Genomic DNA, 24,304 nt, shown 5'->3' with positions numbered 1-24,304 from the left:
GGCTACTTTTCACTTAACCTACCCAAGTTTAGCCAGCCACCTAGTGGCCAAATCTGGAATTGCAGGCATAGTTACCAGAAGGGAATAATTGCAGGCTTTGTAAACACATACCCATAAAGTAACCATGCAGCAACAGTCATCACAGTTTAGTAAACCACGGTTCAACAAGGAACTAAAATTGAGGAAGAAAGAAATCCTACTTTACCTTTGTTTCTCTCTGTGGCCCTAAACCAGAGAGTTTTCATTTGGGGCACCAAATAGAACCTTAGGAAACATCACATGGTTTTACTTGCTCATTCCTAAAACTTGGTGTGAGAGGAATTCTGAGCCTACTTCGCTGTTCCTGACAGCTCTTCCTCCAAAATTAGGATGGTCTCCTGTGCATTGTAGTAGATTGCAGTGTATTCATTCAGATATGTTCTCATGGGGGCATAAGAACAAGTCCTAGACCTTTCTGAGCCTGAGTTTCCGCATCTGGGAAATACTAGGATTGGACTTGATACTGTCTGGGTTTTCTCATAGTCCCAATATTTTGCAATCTAATAGTTTTTAAGACCAAAGGAATAAATGTCCAATGATGAAACATCATACAAAAGAGAAAACATTTAGGGAAACAGAGGTCTCGTAGGCCCACCTCACATCCCACTGCATTGACAGAATATGGCTTCCTCTGTATAAGGCCAGCTTTGTGCCCTTCCCCCCACCCCCCGTTTCCTTTGGAAAGTGCAGAAAGCCCCCTTGTCTTGAATGCTTCCCTGCAAAGGGCTCCTGCTGAAAGACTGCACACACAGCCAAGACTTTGACCTTCACCTTTGAACCCCTGACTTACTTGGTGAGAATGAGTTTTTATCCTTCTCTCTCTAGGTTTTGGTGGGGGTGGGGAGAATCTAGCTAGGGTTAGCAGGAATTCAATGAAAATATAAATAGAAACATGGTCTATAAATAACACTGCCCCCAAAATATCTGGAGACATGAATACCGGCAGACAGCGGACAGTCACAAATCATGACGGCCTGGACAGTGAGTGAGCTTTGTTCATTTGCTTTGGGGTCTCTCGGGATACTCCAGACTTGCCAGTGGGTCCTAGAGAAACCCTGTCTCTTTCTGGGCTCTAGAAACGCCTTCCTTGTTCACTGCCCTCACACCCATCTTCTCCTAAACCTGCTTTGTGAGCAGATACATGTAGCGGAGCAAAGTAAAGCCGCCTGGAATCGGACCCTAGCTTTTAGTCTCAGTACTGTGTGACCTGGGGAAATTCAGAACGTATCTCTGGGCTTTCTTCCTCTGTGATCATGGGGATTTTCAAAACTGGAGTTTTGAAGAACAGGAACCGCGCCTGATTTTATCTTGGTTAAGAGGGTGGAGTCTAGTGCCAATCCCTGTATTGCCGCCTCTAGCTGTTTGGCCTTGGGCAAGTGACTTAACCTGTATACTTCAATCTCCTTGTTAAGTCAGCGGGATAATGGTATCTGCTTTGTTGAACTATTGTAAGGAGTGAGTTAATATTTTCAAAGGGTTTACACCAGTGCCTAACACATAGTAAACATATATAAATGTTTGTTAAATAAAGAAATAGGGGTGCCTGAATGGCTCAGTCGGTTAAACATCCGACTTCAGTTCAGGTCATGATCTCGTGGTTTGTGAGTTCAAGCCCCGCGTCTGGCTCTGTGCTGACAGCTCAGAGCCTGGAGCCTGCTTCGGATTCTGTGTCTCCCTCTCTCTCTGCCCCTCCCCCATTCACACTCTGTCTCTCTCAAAAAATGAATAAACATTAAAAAATAATGGTAATAATAAGAAAGGAAGGAAGGAAGGAAGGAAGGAAAGAAAGAAAGAAAGTGTTACCTGGTACATAGTAGTAGCTGCTTAACAAATTTGTCAAGTGAATGACTGAATGGGACCAGAACTGCCTATCTTGAGTCAACAAGGGTAATGTAATAAGATTGTGTGTCAGTTCTTTCTAAGCCCAGGATGCTTTAAAATGTAAGTGGGGTTTTTATTCTTACCTGCTGGTGTGGCAGTCTGGCAGGAGTTAGGTACACTCCCTCCTTGTCCTCATCCATTATTTCTGCCTTGTACACGCTGCATTTTGTTTGCCTGGGAGAAATGCCTGGAGCTCGTGCATCTTGGCAGGTAGAGAACTGCTCACTCTGATGCATTGCTCTACAGCAGCACCAGCCTCTCTGCGTAGCCTCATCCCCCATACCCTTTTTAGCATGACACCCGCATTTTGCTTAGTGCCGGCGAAGTTCTTTGCTAGCAAAGCTAGCTCTTACACAGACCAACGATGGTGTAGCCTTTTGCTATGTGCGTGCCGTAAACATAAGAGAAAAAACAAAGCTCCCTCCTCTCGGAAAGCAGCCTGAATGCTCCAAATATGTCTGATTCAGGTAACCCAGGGGCTCTCTCATGAGCAGTGCTGGGCCTGGGTCAGTGACCTCATGCTGTGGAACAAATTACATCCTCCCGCCCCCAATTTAGCAGCTTAAAACAATAGCCAACATTTCTTATCTCAGAGTTTCTGTAGGTCAGGAATTCAGGAACGGCTTAATTGCACAGTTTTCATACCACATCTCTTGGGAAGTGACGGTCCAGATGTCAGCACAAAGCGTGACCGGGGACTCACTGGGCAAGACAGCTCACTCCCTTGACCGGCAGACCGGTGCTGGCTGCCGGCAGGAGGCCTCAGGTCCTTGCCATATGCACCTCTCCATAAGATGCTTGAGTGTCCTTACAACATGGTGGCCAGCTTCCTGCAACATGAGTGATCTCAGAGCAAGACAAGAAGGGGGCTGTGATGTCCTTTATAACCTAGTCATGGAAGTCACCCTGTCCACGGGGAGGACACCCAGGGTCCTGCTGCTTCACAGATCAGCCCTATACAGTGTGAGAGGGGACCATGTGAAGTAAGTGACCCTGAGGTATGCGTCACCAGGGGTCACGTTGGAGGCCGACTACCACAGGCTCCTCTGAAATTGTGTCAATGGTGGCAGCTCTTGTTGTGGGGTTAGGATTGGGGTAGAAATTAGAAGTAGGAAAGACAGCTGAGTACGGGGCCCAGGGGAACATAACCTGTCGGTGCAAGAGCTACACAATCCACCCCAGAACCGGGCCGCTGGACCAGCTGCCCTGCCGAGTCCCAGCCTGGCTGCTAACTCACTGTGTGAAGTTGGGCAAGCCATGGCCCTCCCTGAGCTCAGCCTTGACCCCAGAGAGTAAGGGGTCTGGACATGGTGACCTGATCTCCTGGTTTTAACCCCAGGATCCATTTGGACTGTGGTAGCTGTCCACACTGGTGAGAACACGGGCTTGAGCTTGTGCTATGAGTGTCCCACCAGCGACTAGGCCCAAGTGTGCCGCCCGCCCCCTGCCGTGCCGTCCCCGACCCTCAGCGTTAAGGTTTGAGGGAGAAGTGCTTTAGAATGGGCTGATGGTGCCTGTGTTCCCCCCACTCCCCCAGGTAGACACTGTGGTCCTTGGCCTTGACGGTGCAGGAGCTCCGGTGTTTCTCAAACAGTACAACTTGAATGGCTCTGCTTCGCTCTGTGTGGTCCATGTGATCAAACTCCAGTCACCCATTCGGTCTCTTCTAGTACCACTCGTAACCTGCACCCGCAACCTCCCAACGCATTCACTTTACTTTAGCTGGATCCTGTTATCTCTGGACCTTTGCTCAGGCTCTTCCCTCCTTCTGGAACATTCTTTCCCCTTCCCTTGCCCTGGCTCATTCCCACCGCGTTTCAGGCCTGTCCTGCCTCCTGTGTATCCCCGTTGTAACAGATGACACTGCAACGCAATGCCCACACAGACTGCATCCCCTGAGAAGCAGGGACTGTGTCTGCGTGGTGCCTCATCACACCCCGGCCCCCAGCACAGCACCTACATTCAGGAAGGCTGGATTGTCGGTGAGTACGTAAGTGGTGCTGGGTGACCGTGCTCATGGGGTTGGGCTGGGGTTAAGACGTAGCTCTTAGGGGAACGCCTGGGTGGCTCAGTCAGTTAAGCGTCCGACTTAGCTCAGGTCATGATCTCACAGTTCGTGGGCTTGAGCCCCGCGTGGGGCTCTGTGCTGACAGCTCAGAGTCTGGAGCCTGTTTCAGATTCTGTGTCTCCCTCTCTCTCTGCCCCTCCCCTGTTCACGCTCTGTCTCTGTCTCAAGAATAAATAAACATTAAAAAAAATTTTTTTAATAAATAAAAAAAGACGTAGCTCTTGGGGAAGGCAGACCAAGAGGATACACAGAGAAAAGGTACAGAGAAAAGAAGGAATAGAGCAAACTCATTAAGAGCCTAGGCGCTTCCAGACGGCCTAAAGAAAGAGGCCATGGCACATTAAATTTCAGCTCTGCCGCTTACTCATTTTGTGAACTTGGGCAGGTAACTCAGGTCACTTTTCCAAAAATCAGTTCACCCATCCATAAAATGGGAATGGCAACAGTACCCAGTACCTAGGTCATAGATTGTCATCAGATCAAATAAAAGAATAAATATAGAATACATAGCACAGTGCTTATCTCACACCAAATACTTGGTGAATGTTACCTATTACTTTTATGACCCTCACTACCCTCGCCGGAGGGCGGGGAACCACAGCAACTGTGTGGGTGGGAGGGTGCTGAAGAGAGTTGACTGGGCTCAGTTCTGCCAACAGAGCCAAAGCTCAAGAAAGGCAGTCTTTGGGGGACTGTGTCCACCCAGAGGGAGCCAGGCAAACTTCCCTCTGGCTGGCACGGCCAGGCCTGTGGTTGTGCGGCTGTTTTCCAATGGGCCTCTACATCCTGGGGATTTTCCTCTGCTACAGGCCATCAGAAGTAAACTGTGTCTTTCAGCATCACCCTTGGGACCAGGGCTGCCCCTGCCTGTCCACAGCCTCCTGGGCTGGCTGGGCCTTTCTGTTGTGTCACTGTGCCTTGGAGGCCCAGTACCCCTGGGCTGCCCCCCACCACTGGCCCCTGCTGTGGGCCAGGCCACAGGGAGAGGCTGCCGGAAAGCTCTGCCCAGCGTCCCACCGTCCCCTTTCCTGAGGGCAGCCTCCCCTGGCAGGGAGGAGCTGGGGCTGCTGGGGCTGAATAGGGCCTTTTATTCTCTGGCTCTCACAGGGAGGGTGCTGAGCCACTGCCCACCACGCCCTCCACACCCACATCCACACGGTGGGGACAGCTTGGCCCTGATGCTGGGCTCTGAGTTAACCACACTCTCTGGCCCCACTCTGTCTGGGTCCTGGAGGGCGAGCCCATCCCGCCTGTGGCCCCCAGCATGGGCAGGGTGAGCTACATGTGCTAGTCCCCTCAGGGGTGTGTGTCTGTGTGTATGTGACTGTGTAAATAAGAGAGACAGTCTAGAGCGAGAGGGCATCAACACACACACACACACACACACACACACACACACACACACACATCCATTCAGCAAATGTCAACTGGGGGCTACTGTGTGCCAGTCTTTGTGCTGGGCCCTGAGGATACAATAGTAAATGAGACATCATACAAAGAGGTGAGACCGTTACACATCGCAGTGAATTCTAGGGAGGAGACAGTGGAGGGCTGGGAGAGAGGCAGAGAGACCCAGTACTGCCGAGGCCTCCCATGCGTTCATCTGAAGTATGGAAGGCGATATCTGTGCAAAGGGCCGTGGGGACTGTGTCCTGGGAGAGGGGACGTATGCACACAGGTCCCATGGTGGGAGAGACCTGGGCATGTCTGTGGCATTAACTGATGCCCAGCATGGCTGGCATGATGAGACCTGATTGCAGAAGGAGGCATGAGCCAGACCCTGCGGGGCCTCTCGGGCCATGGAAAGGAGTTTAGATTTTATTCTCCACGCGCTGGGAAGTCACTGAAAGGTTTAAGCAAGGTTTCATTTTGAGAATGTTATTTGGGCTACTGGGTGGAAAATGGACTGGGAGTCAGACAGACGAAAGGTCACCGTACGACTCATGGGCTGTTAGCCAGACATGGAGTGATCTGGCCTTTCCCTTCTCTGTAACAACAGGCACTTTGTGTCGGACCCTTCCTGCGTGCCCCGCTCTGTGTGCTGTGCTTGTCCCGCGTGCTGCTTCCACTTGGTGTCTCAGCCCTGTAATCCCACATGGCAGATGAGAAGGCTGATGCCGGGGCCTGTTAATGTCCCCAGGACACAGGTTCAAAAGGCGACCCACCCTCTGATCCTACTGCTGGCAGATGAATGGTCCTAGATTTTGATTTTTTTTTTTTTTAACCTTCTCACTGGACCAAGAATAGGAAAACACAGCTGGAAGGTGAAATCAGACCAGTATGACTGTGGCTGAGAAGGTCAGTGCCTTTTGCCTTTGCCACCTGGCCCACCATTAGTATACATATTACACAGGTCTACCAAGCACTTTCTAGGCTGTGCTCAGCCGTGTCCAAGCTGAGCTCTGAATGAGACCACAGTCTTTGCCTTAAGGAACCCCAGTGGCATCCGAGTGGCAATTGTCCTCAAGTGTGGCCACTTTAAGCACTGTTATAGTTAATCCCAAATCCTCTCCCTTCCCTGGAGCTATCTGGCACATCTGAGGTCAACCACAATGCTCTATCTACCTCCCAGGGTTGGGCCGGGCCAGCCTATATTTCCTGCCAACCCATGGTGCTCTCGTGGCCAACATCCTTCCCTAATTTGATATCTACTGGGAATCCCTAGATGCTGGCTACCTTCTAGGTGATTCATAAGACCTGAGCTGCCCTTGTCTGGCAGCGTGTAGTGAGAACGTATAGCTCACTATACGTTCTCTCCAAAGTGAGAACGTATAGCTAATGAGGTATCTCCAGTCTATATCAGGGCCGAAGACCAACCCTGGGCATTCTCCAAACAAGGGAGAACAAGCTGACAAATTCAGAGGGTTTGTTTCTGTGAACACGGCTCTTCCCAAAGCTAATCCTGTAGGTAAGCATTTACCCTTGTTGACAACAATTCATACAAGTGTATTCACATTTCACAGAAAAGGGACTTCGTTCCAGGGATCGAGACTCACTGAGCCCTTCAATTTGCTGCAACTTGAATCAAATCATAAAGCATATATTTTTAAGTAAGTCTGGAGAAAATAAAAGTAAATGCCACCAAAACAATGAATGTGTCAGTGCCCCCTTCTCTGTGACACATACCACCCAGGCTAGAGTTTCAACATCCATACTAGTATAGAAGTACCAACAAACCCCAGCTAAAATCTGCTCTGGTGTAGCAAAGGTCTTCCGGGGTGCAGGTGATTCTGTTTCTTGGCCTGGGCCCTGGTTACCTACGTGGGCTCCATTTGTGAAATTCATTGAGCTATACACATGCATGTGCACTTTTCTGTATGTGTATTATACTTCAAAAAGAAAGGAGTTTTAAAAAAGGAAGGAAAGCTAAAACAAAAAAAATTTTTAAAAGAGTAGGGGCACTCTTGGATGACTCAGTTGGTTAAGCATCCGCCTCTTGATTTCGGCTCAGGTCATGATCCCACAGTTTGTGAATTCGAGCTCCATACCAGGCTTTGTGCTGACAGTGCGGAGCCTGCTTGGGATTCTCTCTTTCCCTCTCTCTCTGCCCCTCCCCTGTTCTCACTCTCAATCTCTCTCAAAAAAATTAATTAATTAAAAAAAAATTTTTTTAAAGGAAAGAAAAAATCGTTCTGGTCATAGCTCTGTAAGGCTGCTCGAAAAGCCTTCAATTCTGTTTGATTCAGTAAAGATGTATTAAAACCTCTGATGTGCCAGGACTAGGTGTTTTCTTTCTAGCAGACACCCATAAATCCCATGGGGCCCCATTGAGGATGGGGGAATAAAAGATTCTGTTCCTTTAAGACTGGCTCTGTACTGGGGAATGGGAACCTCCAAATCAGAATTTGGAAAATCATTTTTCTCTCCTGGATGTGATGGTTCTTACTGCAAGCATGCTGTGGCTGCAAGAGGAGTTAAGGTTTCCATCTGTGGCGAAAGCCCACCGGGTTTTTTCAAGAGTGTTTCCCTGAGCCTGTGGGAGAGGGGGCGGAGAGTGCCATGTGGGAGGCTCGCCTGTGGGAGTCATCCTAGCGCCCCCAGGTGGCCGGGTCAAGTAAGTAATCGCTGCCTCTGTTGTGTGTTCTGTTCTCTGCTCTCTGCTCTCTGCATTGGACTAATGGAAGAGCGTCCCGAAGGAGAGAAATGGGAGCTGCGTGGGAGACACAGTGTTTTTAGGGGGCGGGGGTTTGAATCAGGAAAGGTTGCTACAGGCTGAAGGGAGCTAGTGTCTGGCCTCGGGTGGGGAAGATAAGTGGCAGAGGGTGCCAGGGAAACACTATACTGCTCAGATCCCAAGCAGCCAGTGAGGAGGTGGGCGGGACCAGGCTGTACGCCCACCCCCATGCTACCCCACCTACGTGACCTTGGATTGTCAGCTCATACGAGATCCCATTTGCTCGACGTTTGTGATGGGCTGGGCTCCGTGTTAAACGATTTTGTACATCACTTCATAGACTCCTCCCAATAATCCTCTGAGTTAGGCGTTACTGTGCCCATTTTGCATTTTGAGGAAACTGAGATTCAAATAGGTTGGGACTTGTCCCATATCACACAACAGTAAATGGCAGGGCCAGATGTACTATCAGGAACCTCTTGGTGACAAGGACTAGATCCATCTCAATCTGGTGTAAGAAAAATGGGGAAATTTATTGGCTCATGTAATTGAAAACTTCAAGGGTAGTGGTTTCAGGCATGGCTGGATGTAGGTGACCAAATCGTGTATCTCTCTAGCTCTCAGCTTTGCTTTCTTTGGCAATTTCATTCCCAGACAAGCTGTCCCAAATGGTGGTGGCGATTTGCAAAGATACTTCCTAGCAACTTGGGGTTCACAGTGTGTGAGTTAGCAGCTCCTGAGGAAAAAGTACTTCTCTTTCTGGTAGTTCCAGCAAAAGTCCCAGGCCGATTCTCCTTGGACCAGTTTGGGTCACACGCCCATGGCTGGACTATACAGATTGGTAACTCCAGGTGTTTGGGGTGAAGTGAGCCCCACTGAACTCACACAGCCTGAGAATGAAGGAGGGATTGTTCCTCAGAAGAAGCTCAGGACACTGCAGTACAGACGCTCGCAGACAAAGCCACAGATGCCTGCCATGCGAGACTCTAAGCCAGAGCGGTGGGGTGGAAGCTAATTATTCCTTTTCTTCCCTACAGGCATTGCCTGCATCTTATCACTCTGTCTTAGTCTGGTCGGGCTGCTGTAACAAACAACACACAGACTGGGTGGCTGATAAACCACAGAAACTTATTTCCGACACTTCTGGAAGCTGGAAGTCTGAGACCAGGGTGTTCGGGTGGGGGTCTGGTTGCAGATTTCTCACTGCGTCCTCACATGATGGAGACGACAGGGAGTCTGTGGGGGTGTCTTTTATAAAAGAACTAATCCCATTTGTGAGGGCTCTTCCTCCAATACCATCTCACTCCCCAAAGGCCCCATGTCCAATATCATCACATTGGGCATTAGGATTTCAACATGAATTTTGAAGGGCTCAAACATTCAGACCACAGCACACCCCATGAGCGTACATACATGTCACTTTTTGCAGGGGTGGGGATTCCTCCAATAACCTTTTCATCTTCTCTCCCCAAATTGGTTTGGCAAAGAAGAGGCTCTCCTGGGTGCCGCATCAGCCAGCAGAGCCAGAGAGGACCCCCTTTCCACTCAGTCGGCTCTCTGACCCACAGAGCTTGCCTGCCCGCTGACAGCTCCAGAAACTCTCCACCCACTCTCTCCAGACAATCCTCTGACCTTCCTGAGGGTATCAGACAACACCCACATGCATGGCACTCGCTCAGTGCCAGGGATTGCCAGGGACAGAGGGAGTATAGAAAGTTATCCCTGCCCTCAGGGTGACTGTGGCCCGTTTAGGGATACAAGACTGTAATGAGTCAGGACAACTCTGTAGACGTTGCCATAACCCCCTGTAGCGGGTTGAAGAGCGGCCCCTATGTCCACATCCTAACCCCCAACCTGTGAGTATGACTTCACTTGGAAAAAGGGTCTTTGCAGATGTCAAGTTGAGGATCTGGAGATGAGATCATCCTGACTTTAGGGTGCGCATGAACCCAAAGGCAGGTGTCCTTATTGAAGAAAGGCACAGGCAGGTTTGAGACACAGATGGAGGAGGGGAGGCCGTGTGAAGACAGAGGCAGAGACCAGAGTGAGGTGGCCACAAGCCAAAGAATGCCTGGAGCCCCCGAAAGCTGGAAGAGCCAAGCGTGGATTGTCCCCTAAAGCCTTAGGGGGAGCATAGCCTTGCTGGCACTTTCAGACCTCTGGCCTCAGACCTGGGGGAGAATATATTCTGTTGTTTTAAGCCACCAACTTTATGGTAATTTGTTACAGCTGCCCTGGGAGACTAATGCACCCCTTCCCTTTGTGTCCTTAGATCCAATTAGACAGGTGGGAACGTTGTTCATGGAGAATGAGGCCTCTGCACCCTGCGCTCTGGGGCCTCTGGGCCTGCTGTGGCCTCTCCTGTTTCTAAGGCCAGTCCCCTGTGATGGTCCAGGTTCTCTGGACGGCCCGGAAGGGAGAGGGTTGAGAGCATCTGCACCCTGGGAGGCCAGGGTGGCCTATGTATCTGGGAACCCCTAGGGAAGGTGAGAGGGGGCCCTGGGATGGTGACTCCCTGACAAATTCTCCAGGACAGCAGAGATCAGGGGCAAGAGTGGGGTGACTGCCAGAGGGTCCTAGAGGCTGACCAAGGAGGGCAAGACAGACATTCAAGGAAGTCTTCATAGAGGAGGCCAAAGAACACCAGACTCCTTTCTGTGGCTTACAACACAGCTACACGGCCTCTCTTCTGTCTTTCAACTTTGCTCTGTAGTTGCCTCTGGCTGAGCACTCTTGCCCCAGAACCTTACATGACTGGCTCCCTCTCCTCAAAGTCTCCACCGAACTTCCCTGACCACTAGCTGAATTCTCCTGCCCCCTAGGCAGGCCCCTTCCCATTACCCTTTTTATTCTTTTTTAGAGATGGGAGGAGACACATATGTGTAACCAAACTACTTACTAGATATGAAAATTGTATACTGTGTCCCGTCCATGCACATCCTGTCCCCAATCTAAATGTAAACACCTTGAGAGCAGGACCCTGTCTGTCTTGCTCACTGCAGTCTTAGCACCTGGAGCATCAAGATGGTGATGGAGGCATGGGTGGCACTCCAGGTGGCAGAAAAAGCAAGGAAGAGGGGGTCGTTTGAGGAAGTATACGTGCTCACATACACACTGTGAATCTTGACGAGGAGAGGCTGCCAAGATTACATCAGTTTGGACAGACCAAAAGAGGCCCTGAGACTAGTCCTTTCCTATTACTTCTGGAGCCTACGCTCTCAAATCACCCCCCGTACAATGGGTGCTTGCCCATCTGTAGGAACACATACCTGGTTCATGGAAATTGCCAGACTCTTCATGGCTGAGCCATGTCCTCATCTCTCAACTTCTTGAAACAGTTCATTCTGCAGAAGCAAGTGCCAATTACTAAGACCCATCAAGTACCACTGAGATGCCTCATCACATGCATAGTGTCCTGGGCGGGAGGAAGAAATCCCTCTGCCACCCAAGCATGGGGACCTTCCTGAGTCAAGGCCCCAGCTGTGTGTCCTGGCTCAGAGTGGACACTGCCGATGAGAAGGTCAGGCGACACGGGGGATTGGGGCAAAGATTGATCTCCCTCGGGTGATGCCCACTGACTTGTGGCGGATACCCGCCCAACCAGAGCAGGGGTGGGGGGATAGGAAGGACAGGGAGGTTTGCTGTTTCAGGGAGCTCTTTCTTTCCAAAGTCCACGAGACACTGGTTCCCGCTCCTTCCCACTTTGCTGGTTCATTCACTGGGTCATTTGTATCTGGTAGGCAGAGACCTTGGGAGGACCGCTTGTATGTGGGGTACCATGGCGTGTCCCACCGTCCGTGGTTATGGCTTACATAGTTCTCAGTCATCCCCCAAGGCGGCTGATCCCTAGACCATAGCAGAGCACCTAGCATGGAGGAAATGTTAGTAATGCTCCCATCACACGCAGAGTAGAACCCTAAGTCCTCACCATGGCTCTCAAGGCCTCACTTGATTGGACCCCAAAGACCTCTCTGGATTCATTGCCTTCTGTCTCCCTCTTACTATATGAGCTGTAAAATCCCAGGCTGAAATCTCAACTTAGCCACTTAGTGGCTGTGTGACTTTGGACAGTCCTCTCTGAGCCACCATCCCCTGTGCAAGGTAGGGCTAATAAAATTACTTGCTTCAAAGTCATTGTGGGGATTAAGTGAGAACCCAATGAAAAGCTCTTAGCCTGTGCTCAGCACGTAGTAAGCACTTGGCTACTATTACCGCTTGTCTCGCCCCTCCTCTGCCCCTCTCAATTCCACCATGCCCGCTGTGCAAATCTTAGGACTTCTAGAGGGAGCAGCCATGGAGCCACAGCCCTTTGGTCTCCAGATGAGAATCCAGAGGAACCTGCTTCAGGGTCATGCAGCCAGCCTGTGGCCCAGGCAGAACTTGAACCCAGGACTCCTGCTAAGGCCCCTGCTCCTTCTGCTGGTCCCACCTCCTCAGCCCAGCCCAGAACAGCAGCAGCAACAGGGACCTACACTTATGTGCTTGGACCCTGTCAGGCTCAACAACTTTCTTCTCCACTTTCAGGAGTGAGTTATGTCCCGAGGTCTATTTTATGCCCTGTGTGTAATCTTCCTTACGATGCTTATCATATTTCTGGGGCAGCATCTGCATGGCTTTGAAGACTCTGGCAGGAGCTATAAACGGGCTGAATTACATTTACAAGAGGCCTTCAATGCCCTGTGGTCTCGGCTTCCTTAATGGGGATTTTCCTCCTGCTCCTTTTTTTCTCTATCCCTTTTAATACAGTCACCGGTTTGGCTTTCCGAGTGCGGTTTGGATTCCTAACAGAGAAGTCAAGACCATAGAATCCCTTCCAGATCTTCCCTCCCTCTTTCCCCCTCCTACCCTCTGCCGCTTGTGCCAAAGCCCCAAGAAAAGAAAACGTTGCTCCTGTCAGGATTTCAGCGGGAAGGAGTGAAGCCCTGTTGGGATTCCAAAAAATCAGCCGGGAAATGGCTTGTACAGAAACTCTCCTCTGACTCTGCACCTGAGCAACAGACCCACAATCTTTGTGAAGGGTCCCAGAGGCACGGTGGCCTCGTTTGCAGGGAGTGGGCATGAGGGGCGAGGTGGGGGTCCTGTACTCATGTGAGTGGGAGCCCACCTATCTCCCCACCTCATCCCCCCTCTGCCGGGCTTCTGCACCGTGTGGAGGCCTTAACTGTTCCTCAACTGTTTGCTTTTCGGCGGTTCTGTCTGCAGCTGGATCAGGTGATCTCTGCAGGTGATCTTATGTGATCTGCGTATCTTATGTATCCGTGTATCTCAGGGGTTTGGCCAGCCTTGAGAGGGGCCTGTTTGGAGACGGAGGGATTTTGTCTGCCATCTTTTCCCTTTCCTTTCTGTCCCTTGCCAGGATGAGAAAGGGCAGGAGTGCTATTTTTGGAGGATGGATAAGTCATGTTTCATCTCCTTTCAAAGGAGCATGTGGCAGAGCCAGGTCTGTGGGCCCGGGTCCCTACTGTGGTCTCTCCTTTGGTTTCCTGTGCTGCATAGACGAGTCCTCCAGGTTCCTGCGAGCTACCATTTGACCACTGGCGTCACTGGGACTGCGCGATCTCCAGCTCTTGACGTATGAGGCTCAGGTAGAAGGCTCAGAAACCCTGACCCAGGGAGTCCTGTCGTTTTGTCAGTCCCGAGAGCAGGCCTCCTCACGCTATGCGTTTATTTGCACATGTCGTCCCCATGGCTGTGCGCATATGCTCCCGCGGCACGCAGGCAATAAAGCGACAGGCAACCAAAAAAGGGTAGGAGGCACAGAGGCCAGGAATACCAGATCTGTGACATCTTCCTCCAAGGAAAAGAAGCCGTCTCCAGTGTCTTGATAAATCATGTTTTATCTCCTTTCAAAAGGAACACGTGGCAAAGCCGATTTATCTTGATGACATTGTCCAGTCTGCACAGCATCGTCCCTCTGACGGGGAGATGGCCTGTCTGCCTGGCTTCGGAGAGGAAGGGAGGAAAGAGAGCTTGAGGGACAGTCCAGGAGAGGGAAGTGAATGGGCCAGCAAGTACCTATGGGGCGCCTGCTGTACGCAAAGCCTCGTGCTGAGTGGGGTGTGGGTGCCAAGGGGAGGAAGGAGGTGGTTACATCTGATGTGGGGGGATGAGGGGCCCAAATGGGAAGCAAGTCACACATGATAAGATGAGTTAGATGCTCCCCGGTCTGACTGGAGCAGGGCTGGTGACCAGTACTTCTGGTGGCCAGGAACTCAGGCTCTAGCCTTCCGAGGTCCACTGCCCTTCACCTCTGTCTCCGGAGGCTGCTCATGGGAAGGACTGGGAGCTTTGCTGTAGCCACAGGAGCGTACACGGCGGGAAGTGCCAGAGATGTCCTGGCACTCTCACATGTTCACAAGCAGGAAGTTGGTGACAAATACCCCTCACCCTCAGTTGGGATACCTCTGAGGTGTAGTCCATATTATCCCCAACAGACCATAGGGGTGAACTGGCCCGACAATACTTTCTTCCCTTCCCTGTCTTCCCTTTCACTCCCCTCCTGCTATCTTCTGGGATCTGCTCCCAAATAAACCACTTACATGCCTCATCTCTGGGTGCCACCGGGGAAACAACTTAAACCAAGGCAATGCTTCGTGCTTCCCTGGGGCCCGGATAGAAGAAACTCAAGTGGATTGACATGCAGTCTATGTATCTGTTCACATGAAATGGCAATTATCTTAATTGGAACTCCTTGAACGCAAGTGTAAAAATCCATCTCCAATTAGTTTAAAAAATGATTTTATTGCTTCATCCATGTGAAAAGTACCAGGTAGACCTTGGGTTCCAGACAGCTATATCCAGCTTTCAAATAATGTCAAAAGAATCTGCTATTCATCTCTTTGCTGTGCTTTTGAACCATTCGGGAAGCATTTATTGAGCCCTATTTCGTTCCAGGCACAGATCCTTTCTCTCAGTAGGTTTCCTTCTCGGACAGTAATAAATATGGCCACTAGAAGCTTCAGGCTTTCATCCTGCCAGCTTAGCAACTGTGGGAGAAAAAAAGCCTCTAGCAGAAGTCTCAGGGCCGACCCTCATTGGCCCAGATGGGGTCCCCTGCCCATCTCTGAGCCAATCACTGTGATTCTGGTTGGCTGGGCTGGGTCACAGCCCAGTAGGCTGGGCCTACTCTTGTTGCCAGGGGGTGTGGCTAGAAAACCCCAGGGACTGGGAATGGAGGAGGGAGGCTCTCCAGAGGGAAATTGGGCAGACTTGAACAACAGATGTTTGTTACAGCTATGGGCTGGGTTGTGTGTGTCCTAGGATGTGTCAGGCCCCTCATGGAAGGGGGCTCACACATATCTGTAACACACAGCAGAATGAGGTGAGTAACTTAGGAATGGACAAAGTATGTGGATGTTCTGGAAAGAGGAAGTTGCTCCTAGCTCAGCTAATCAAGGAAGGCCTTCTAAAAAGGGGACATTGGGGGTGCCTGCGTGGCTCAGTCAGTTAAGCGTCAGACTCTTGGTTTCAGCTCAGGTCATGATCTCATGGTTCGTGAGTTCAAGCCCCACATTGGGCTTCACGCTGACAGTGTAGCCTGCTTGGATTCTCTCTGTCCCTCCCTCTCTGTCCCTCCCCAGCTCATGCTGTCTTCTCTCTCTCTCTCTCTCTCTCTCTCTCTCTCTCTCTCTCTGTGTGTGTGTCTCAAAATAAATAAACTTTAAAAACAATGAAAGGGGCATTGACTCAACATCGATGGCCATGGGGCATAGAAATGTTAACCGTGTCAGGACTTGAAAGTCAGACCAAGGAGATCAAACTCTGAATTGAACCGGCTGAAAAGGACTATACATTGATCTGGTTGTTAAAATTGAATTCAGCAAGCTCAGAAGAGCCTGCTGGGAAAGTCTGAGGGGCTGGCCTTTCCTGTAAGCCTTGCCCATACCTGCAGAGGGGTGTACCAGCCCATCTGCACAGTGGCCTGCACTGTTGGAGGCTGTGTGTACAGAGAGGCTGGAGAAAAGTCAGGCTGGGGCAGCCGTGCTCCCTTGGCATTGGCCTGTGCCCGCCCTGGAAATAGCCACCCACCTAAACTAAGAATAGGAATTCCTGCCTGACTGGCAGGAAGGAATGCTGATTTCTCAAGGAGGGATGGGCCTGAAAACCAAACATGGCGTGTGGGTTGGGCCGTCCTTTGTATTTATTTGTGAGGTCACTTGGGAGCCACACCCATGTCAGGGCATCGATTCTGCCATTAGACCCAGACAAGGTGATTTGGCCAAGATGGCAGCCTCTGGGGCTGCTCCTGGGCCCCAGAGGTCCTGGGCCCTCAGCCTCGGGCGCCTCCTACCCCCTGGGAGAGGTGACTGCTCCTCTCTTGTTTTCTTGACAATGGGCAGAGGTGGTAGCACTTGGTAGCCAGCTAAGATGCTGAGAAGCTGAGGGAGAGGGGAATGAGTGTAGGTGGCCCAGGTCCCATGGCAGCCTTCCCCAGAATCAACCGGCTCACGAGCGTGTGTCTCTTCCAGGCAAAATCCTCTTCCGGAGAAGCCACATCCGGGACGTAGCTGTGAAGAGGCTGAAGCCCATCGACGAGTACTGCCGGGTAAGGGTGCGTCTGCAGGTGGGGGAGGGGCCGGTCCGTCTGCCAGAGAGTCTGTCCATCTGTGAAGGAGAGCCATCTGTATAGAACTCTTGGATGTGGTTTAGCAGATGCATCCTGACACCTGGCATTTCTTGGCCAGAGGGGTGGGTATGAACCCCTCAGGGAGGGGTCGCTCGTGACTGGGCCACCCCCTGGAGCACATGGGCCTTGGGATCACAGCTGAGACTTCTTTTGGGACATGTCCATGTTTACAAAACACTATTTTAAATCACTTCCACCCGCTCGGGAGCTCAGTTAAGGGGTCTCCTGCTGAAGGGATTCTGTATGGGACTTTTTGCTTGACACAGGAGAACTGTTTCTGTGAATTCCTTTCAGGACGTTGTTGGAACCAATTCTGAGTTCAATAGTATCTGAAATATCGGAAATGCATGTTTGTTTATTCACAGAAGTGTTGATGGTCACGGATGTTTGTGCACACGTTTTTATCGATGCAAGTGCTCACTCTCACAGACACACAGGTGCGCGTGCGCAGGTGCCTCAAAACAGCCACTGCCAGGGGCGCCTGGGTGTCATTCGGTTGAGCGTCTGACTCTTGGTTTCACCTCAGGTCATGATCTCACAGTTTTGTGAGTTCAAGCCCCCACATTGGGCTCTGTGCTGACAGTGTGGAGCCTCCTTGGGATTCTCCCCCCGCCCCCCCCCCCCGTCCCTACTCTGCTCCTGCTGTCTCTGTCTCTCTCAAAATAAATAAATAAATAAATAAACTTAAAAAAAAAAAAACAGCCAATGCCAAAGAACAGATGAGAGAGTGACCACGGGGTCATGAAACAGAGTCCCTTCCTCTTTCCACTTTGATTAGAGCCTAGGATCCCGGCAGCGAAAATGGCCTGGGCACCAGACCTCTGGACAGCGAGGCTGCCTGGGTTCAAAACCCTCACTAGCTGCATGAACTTGGACAAGTCACTTAACTTTCCAGAGCCTCAATTTTCACACCTGTGCAATAGGGAGGAGGACAGTGGCTCCACAGATGCTAGTCGTGGGGATGAAAGGAGCAGGCACAGGCCAGGCACCAGCAGTGTCTGGGAGAGAGGAGGCATTCAGGAGACGCTGGCTTTTGATGATTATTATTAAAAGGCGTAAACAATACACTGTTACCACTGGCTTTGATGGAAATGGGACTTCTTAGTTCAGTGAAACTTGTGGAGTCTGACTCAAGACCCTTGAGGAGAAGCAAGTATGGGATGGTTGCAATGCTGGCATTAGGACGGGAAGAGCTGGGATCAAATCCCACTACCCCCCACTAGCTCTGTGACTCTGGGCGAGTTACTTTACTTCTCTGAGTCCCGGTTGCCTCCTCTGGAAACCAGGGTAAAGGCAACCCTTGCAGAGTTCATGAAAGGCGCTGCACCAGAGAATATGTATCATAGTGTTTGTCACTTCTGAAATGCTCTGTCCCTGCACGGAATTGTTGCTGCACAGTCCCTTGATGCACTAGTGTTTTACAATTCAGAAACACTACGTCTGGCAATAAAAATGTTTAAGAATCAAGTTGCTAAAGGTATTAACTGGTGTCCCCAAGCCCGTAGGAAGACGAACACTCCCATATAGTCTCCATCAACCCAAGTTTCCATTTTGTGACTGTGCCAATTATACTTGGTCACATTGTCTGCCTTAACCTAAAGAGAATTCCCGCTGATGAATTGTCTGACACGAGAAGCTCCTCTTCTTCGGATCAATATTCATTTTTCTCTTTAAAGAGCATTTGCCATTTCCAGTTCAATTGATGGCTGACGCCCGAGCTTTTATTTCTCTTTATTCCTCTCCCAAGAAGTTAAATAAATGGGCAAAGCTAATGGAGGAGGGGGCAGAGGGAGGGAGGCCTCTCCCAGCTGGGGATTTATGGCTCACATCAGCCTCAGCCTCCTGGAGCTGGTGGAGCCCGAGGCATCTGCAGTGGAAATGCCGTATCCTAGGCCATCCGGAGGAGGAAACTGATAACATCTTATCTCCCGGGATCAGGCTTTGAACAGGACTCCTGAATCAGGATGAGATTCAGGGGGGCTCTGGGGCCCCAGTGGTGCCCAGTTGGTGGCCGGGGGAGCCATTTAAGTGGAGTCTGCAAGAGGAGGGGCCTCCTAACCTGATTAGCACAGAGCCAGGCAGCAAGGAGGAATGTCATGGGTTCACCAAGCAGCCAGCCATCTCACAGGCTGTAATTTACTCTGAGAATGGCGGGGGTGGGGGGGGCAGTGAGGGGGTGGTGGAGGAGGGAGGGGGAGGGCAGTGCAGAAGTGGCCTTTAATTCTTCGGAACTAGAAAGCTGGGGCCTGTGGTATGATTGTCTGAGACCTTGGAATGACCTTGGAATCATCATTAGGGATAGATAAGCCAGCAACGGTCCATGGCCACTGCCACCCAGCATCGTGCTTCACAGCTCTGCCTCCCGATTGTCCAATCTGTGGCCACTCAGGATCCGAGTGTCACTCATCATCACTGGCCCCCACCATGAATTCCATGGTCAGTGCCATGTGCAGTCTGCTGCATGGCCAGCCGTTCCCTCATTCATGTCTGTCCCTGGACACACTGCTGGGAACCTCTGGGATTTTTGTTTCCAGTTTCCATATGCAGCTTTGCTTGGCTGGGCAGCATCTTCCTTGGACTGCTGGCCAACGCGGGCTCCCAGTCTGGGATTTGCTGGGCATTCAGATGCACCCAAAACTGTGAAGCTGGCTCTGTGCACAGAGCAGCCAGCTCCTGTGCCAGGACTCAGACGCGGAAAGTCTGACCGCGCAGTAGACCTCCCCAGACTTCGGGCTCCCTGCCCTCGCCGGCCAGCCAGTCCCTCTGCCCAATGGTGGTTTCACAGCCCAAATCTCAGTGTTAATTTTAAACATATATGGGGCAGATTAGATGAGCGTCACGGAAAATTGACCGAGCACCAGTCGGGTGATTGTTTTATGTGGCACTTGAGGGCTGGGTGTCTATCAAGAGGGGTTCCAAAGGCATTTCTTTAGCTCCATAAATTAATTTAATGGGCAACATGGTTATGCGGTTAATATTTAATGATTCTGTGGCCTCAAAACGTCGAAGACTTTCATCTCACTAACAAGCGAGAGCTATACTTTAGGGGCTCCGACTAACAGTTTTATAAGTGACTCCATTTACCCCATTCCTGCGTGTGAAATACATGTTTGCAGTGTTTGTCTAGGGGATAAAATAAATATCCCAGGGCAGGGGGTGGGGTGAGGGGCAGGGAGAGAGAGTGTTTGAGAATGATCAACTCACCCTTTGCCATGGTAATGACGTTTATACAAGTCTCCATTTCCTGGTGGGTGCAACTAGAATTTTTTTTTGCTGCCCAAAAAGCTGAGATTGCTTCTATTATTCCGCCGTCCAAGATAGACTTGTTTTCAGGATCAATGGTTTTCTTTGTGGGAGGGATGAAGGGTTGGTTGTAGTCAGGCTGGGGGAGGGGGACAAGGCAGGATCTCCCCTGAAGAGGTAAAGATCTCCCCACGTGATCCTCCACATCTATCAGACTCATTCATTTTTATTCCCACTTCCCAGATTTGAAAACTGAGGCTATTTCTGGGACGTGGTTCTTAGTCCCAGGCATCTGCCTCCCAGCATGCCTGGCCCATCATTGGCTCTCACCTTAATAAAGAGGAAGGTTCATGTCCCAACCAAAACATATGCCTTTAAGAAGCACCGAGACTTCCTGGTATACTCAGTCCTAGATACAGGGAGACTTTGTTCTTATGGGCCCCATTCTAAGGGCTAGCCTGGGTCAGGAGTGTTGCTGATGGGGACACGGAGGCAGAGAGTGAAGATTGATCTGTTCCTGCCTCCCACGTGGGCTGGTACTCTGGAGGAACCCAACTGGTAGAATATCTCCATCTCCACAGGCCCAGATAGACCCAGGCAAAGCATTTCCAGCCTGGGATAAAGATGATTATGTCCCTTTCTCCTTGAAGACCCTCAGGGGAGCCCCATTGCCCATAAGAACCTCTGGGCGCTTGGCTGGGCCCTCTGTGGGCTCGTTCTAAGTGCTGCTCAGGCCTCAGCACCTGCCTCTCCTCAAGGCTCTGCAGTCCAGTCCGCCAGAGGTTCAGCCGTTCCCAGCTAGCCATAGTCCCTTAGGCTGCCACGCCCAGGCCTTGCTAGTCCTTTTCCTGCAGATGCATTCAGCTCCCATGATGCCCCTCCTAGAAGCCTCCTGACTCCCCAGGGAAAGCCAACCACCCTTGCTGTTCCATTCCCCAGAAAACTCTGTGCCTGCTTCCATGCAGCACACCTATCCTCTGTAGGAGGGTGACTTCTGTGTGTCCACCTTCTCTGGACTGGGAGCAACCGGAGGGCCACATCTGTTATCTTTGTGTCTTCAGTAACAAGCAGAGAGCCTGGCTTCATGTGGGTGTCCAGCCAGTATCTGATGATAAAATGCAAGGATCACACACAAGCAGAGGAAACCTCTGAGGACGGTGACATGTCCCCGAAGCCCCAATGTACTAGGCTCCCTTGTGAAATGGCTTAAATGCTGCGAATTAGATGCTGTTTCCATTTCAGAAGGATTTGCGGCTACACCCTTCAAAAAGAGAACTCCTGCGTTTGATTCAGAGAAGTTCTGTGAGCTCCCAGCTTCCTAGATAGGGATCCGGGAGGAACATTCCAGGCAGGCTAGAGGCAGCCCAGGGGTGGGGATGGGGGCAGAGAGTGGGCGTGTGGCCAGATGGGCAGGACTCCAGCCCCCTGTGTCACACCCCACCCGACCCTAAGTCCCTGGGCTTTTACCCAGAAGATTTACATTGATAAGAAATCAAATGATGCCCCTGGGGCACCTGGGTGGCTCAGTCAGTTAAGTGTCCAACTCTTGATTTTGACTCAGGTCATGATCTCACGGTTATGAGATTGATCCCTGCATCAGGCTCCACTCTCAGGCGTCAGGCTCCACGCTGAGCTTAAGATGCTCTCCTTCTCTCCCTCTACCCCTCTCCCCTGCTCATACACTCTCTCTCTGAAATTAAAAAAAGAAATCAAAATGATGCTCCTAAAAAGAGGAAAATGTTTGATCCCATGGAAATAGCAGGGCATCCACAGTTGTTTTGCCAAATGCGGAAGTTTGTTTTTTGTCCTTGGGCAGACATTACCCAGAGTGGCAAGCTTCGTGGAAGGGGGTCATTGGGTCATTTCAAAGCAGGTCTGAGCTCAGTCTGCCTGGGGCCCCCTCCCATGCCACTGCACTTGAAAAACCAGGCTTGTGGCCGCAGCATCTGGGTGGAGGTCTCAGAGGCACGCAGTGCAGCCACCCTCTCCCTTATCTGAATCTGTGTCTTCTAGAATGATGACATAGTACCAAATGGTGGCCCAGGTCACTGGCTCCCAGAAAATGGTCGGGACAGGCCAGGAGCTGGAGACCTCAGGGCAGTTTAGGACTGGGGAAGGGAGGCACTGGAGGGACGGGCTGGTGGCACACCTGGGTGGCTCTTCCCACGTCTTCACTAGTCTCCCCCATTCCTAGGCACCCCCTGCCCTTGACTCCTTCTGTTGCCTTGTTTCTCCATATCTGCTCTCAGCTAGTTCACGGACCCCCTGGACCACAGGATGGCAAGGTCAAAAAGGGACTGATTTTAGCTCAACTGACATTGGACAGGGGCCTGCATACTCTAAGCAGCCCCACAGGGCACTGCCCCCTCCCTGGGTGCCGAGGGCTGCGAGGTCATACTCATTCCAGCTCTTCCCACCTAATCTGAATCAGAGTCCTATTAGAAAGGCTCAGTCAGGGGGCGCCTGGGTGCCTCAGTCGGTTAAGCGTCCAACTCTGGCTCAGGTCACAATCTCGCAGTTTGTGAGTTCGAGCCCCGTGTCAGGCTCTGTGCTGACAGCTCAGAGCCTGGAGCCTACTTCAAATTCTGTCTCCCTCTCTCTGTCCCTACTCCCGCTCATGCGTGTGCTCTTTCTCTGTCTCTGTCTCTCTGTCTCTGTCTCTCTCTCTCACATCTCTCTCTCTCTCTCTCTCTCTCTCTCTCTCTCACTCTCACACACACACACACACACACACACACACACAAAATAAATAAATAAACATTAAAAAAAAACTTCAGGTGCACCTGGGTGGCTCAGTCAGTTAAGCATCTGACCTCAGCTCAGGTCACGATCTCACAGTTCATGGGTTCGAGCCCCTCATCAGGCTCTGTGCTGACAGCTTGGAGCCTAGAGCCTGCTTCAGATTCTGTCTCCCTCTCTCTCTCTCTCTGCCCCTCCTCCACTTGCTTGCCCTCTCTCTCTCTCTCTCTCTCTCTCTCTCAAAAATATACATTAAAAAACTTTTTAAAAATTTACAAAAAATTAAAAAAAAAAAAGAAAGGCTCAGTCACATAGAATGATAGGTCAGACACCGAATTCACTAATAATGGTGCTGTTTGTAGTGCTGGAGCCACAGACTGTTAGAGATGGAAGAAACTTCAGAATGTCTGTAGCCTGCATTTGTCCCAGCTGTGTTTGATGGGCTGTCAGTAGGAATCGTTGGAGGACCTGCTCGACGGTCAGAGACCTGTGGGTAGCGCTGGAGGCAGTACTAGATCCAGACGGAGCACAGGCTCTGGACTCAGACGGCCCAATTGAAGATTCTGCTACTTACTGGCTGTGCAGCCTTGAGAAATCACTTAACCTCTGTGCTTTATAGTTGCTTCTCCTTAAAATTGAAATCATAGTCATATCCATCTCTTAGAGTTCATGTGATGATTACATGAGCCAATCCTTCAGCGTGCCATGATTATCAATAAATGCTGATCTGAACAAAGCTCTACAGGTTTCTTCCCTGCAGGACTTCTCAGAGCCTTTGCTATACTAATGAACATGGTGATCTCTAAGACCAAGGTGGGCCATCTACAAGGCACGATTTCACTTGTACCCACAGAATCACTCTACCTCACCAAACAGGTTTTCCTTGAGATAGTTTGAGATTCCAGAGTTAGTCTGCTTTATCCTAGAAGAAATGACAACCAGAGAGGTGAGGTGAGCTGCCCAAGGTCATGGGCAAGTATATAAGGGCAGGACTGGAATTAGAATTGAGGTCTCCTGACTCCCATGCCAGTGTTGTTTCTAGTATGCATCACTCCATTCATCTAGAGAACATAGCAGCAAAGACAACAGTACAACAACTAAAATTTACGGAGTGTTTACTCAGTGCCAGGCACTGTGCTAGGCTCCTCCTAGTTACAACCTCACCTAGCCTCCTAACAAATAGGTGCCACGTCATACCCATTGTACTGAGCTCAGAGAGGCCAGTAACGCATTCAGCACCACACAGCCCATGAATGGTAGAGCCAGGACTCAAACCCATGTCTGGGTGGCCCTGAGGCCCTGACTTAACCACCCATAGCATAAATCCTGGATGCCCAATGGCATTGGCATTTCAATGGCCTGGGTGGTGCCCTTGAAAATACCCATGTATGGCCCCCCACCTGCTCCTCTCAGAATGGCTGGATTTGGGGGTTTTCCGGCTCTGGCAGTGATTGGCAGCCCAGGCCTCGGGGGCCAGACTGCCCAGCACCTAGCTCTCCTGCCAGATAATTTTGGCAGATCTGGGCTTGGCGGCAGGGCTGATGGAAGCTGTGCTGAGCTGGGAGCCTCTTGTCTGCCTGCAATCAGGATGAGC

The 24,304-nt window shown here is 50.9% G+C and overlaps 1 protein-coding gene across 1 annotated transcript in view; it reads left to right on the top strand.

The window, feature by feature from the left end:
- The window catches only part of SH3PXD2A (SH3 and PX domains 2A), a 235,716-nt gene that overhangs the window by 103,665 nt on the left and 107,747 nt on the right, over positions 1-24,304 (top strand). Inside the window, 1 exon segment of the mRNA XM_042960172.1 lies at positions 16,571-16,647. Coding sequence (XP_042816106.1) covers positions 16,571-16,647 — 77 coding nt within the window.

The sequence above is a fragment of the Panthera tigris genome, chromosome D2, assembly GCF_018350195.1.
Source record: "Panthera tigris isolate Pti1 chromosome D2, P.tigris_Pti1_mat1.1, whole genome shotgun sequence".
Classification (NCBI taxonomy): domain Eukaryota; kingdom Metazoa; phylum Chordata; class Mammalia; order Carnivora; family Felidae; genus Panthera; species Panthera tigris.
The sequence above is the reverse complement of the archived record's forward strand: the minus strand, read 5'-3'. Positions and strand labels throughout refer to the sequence as shown.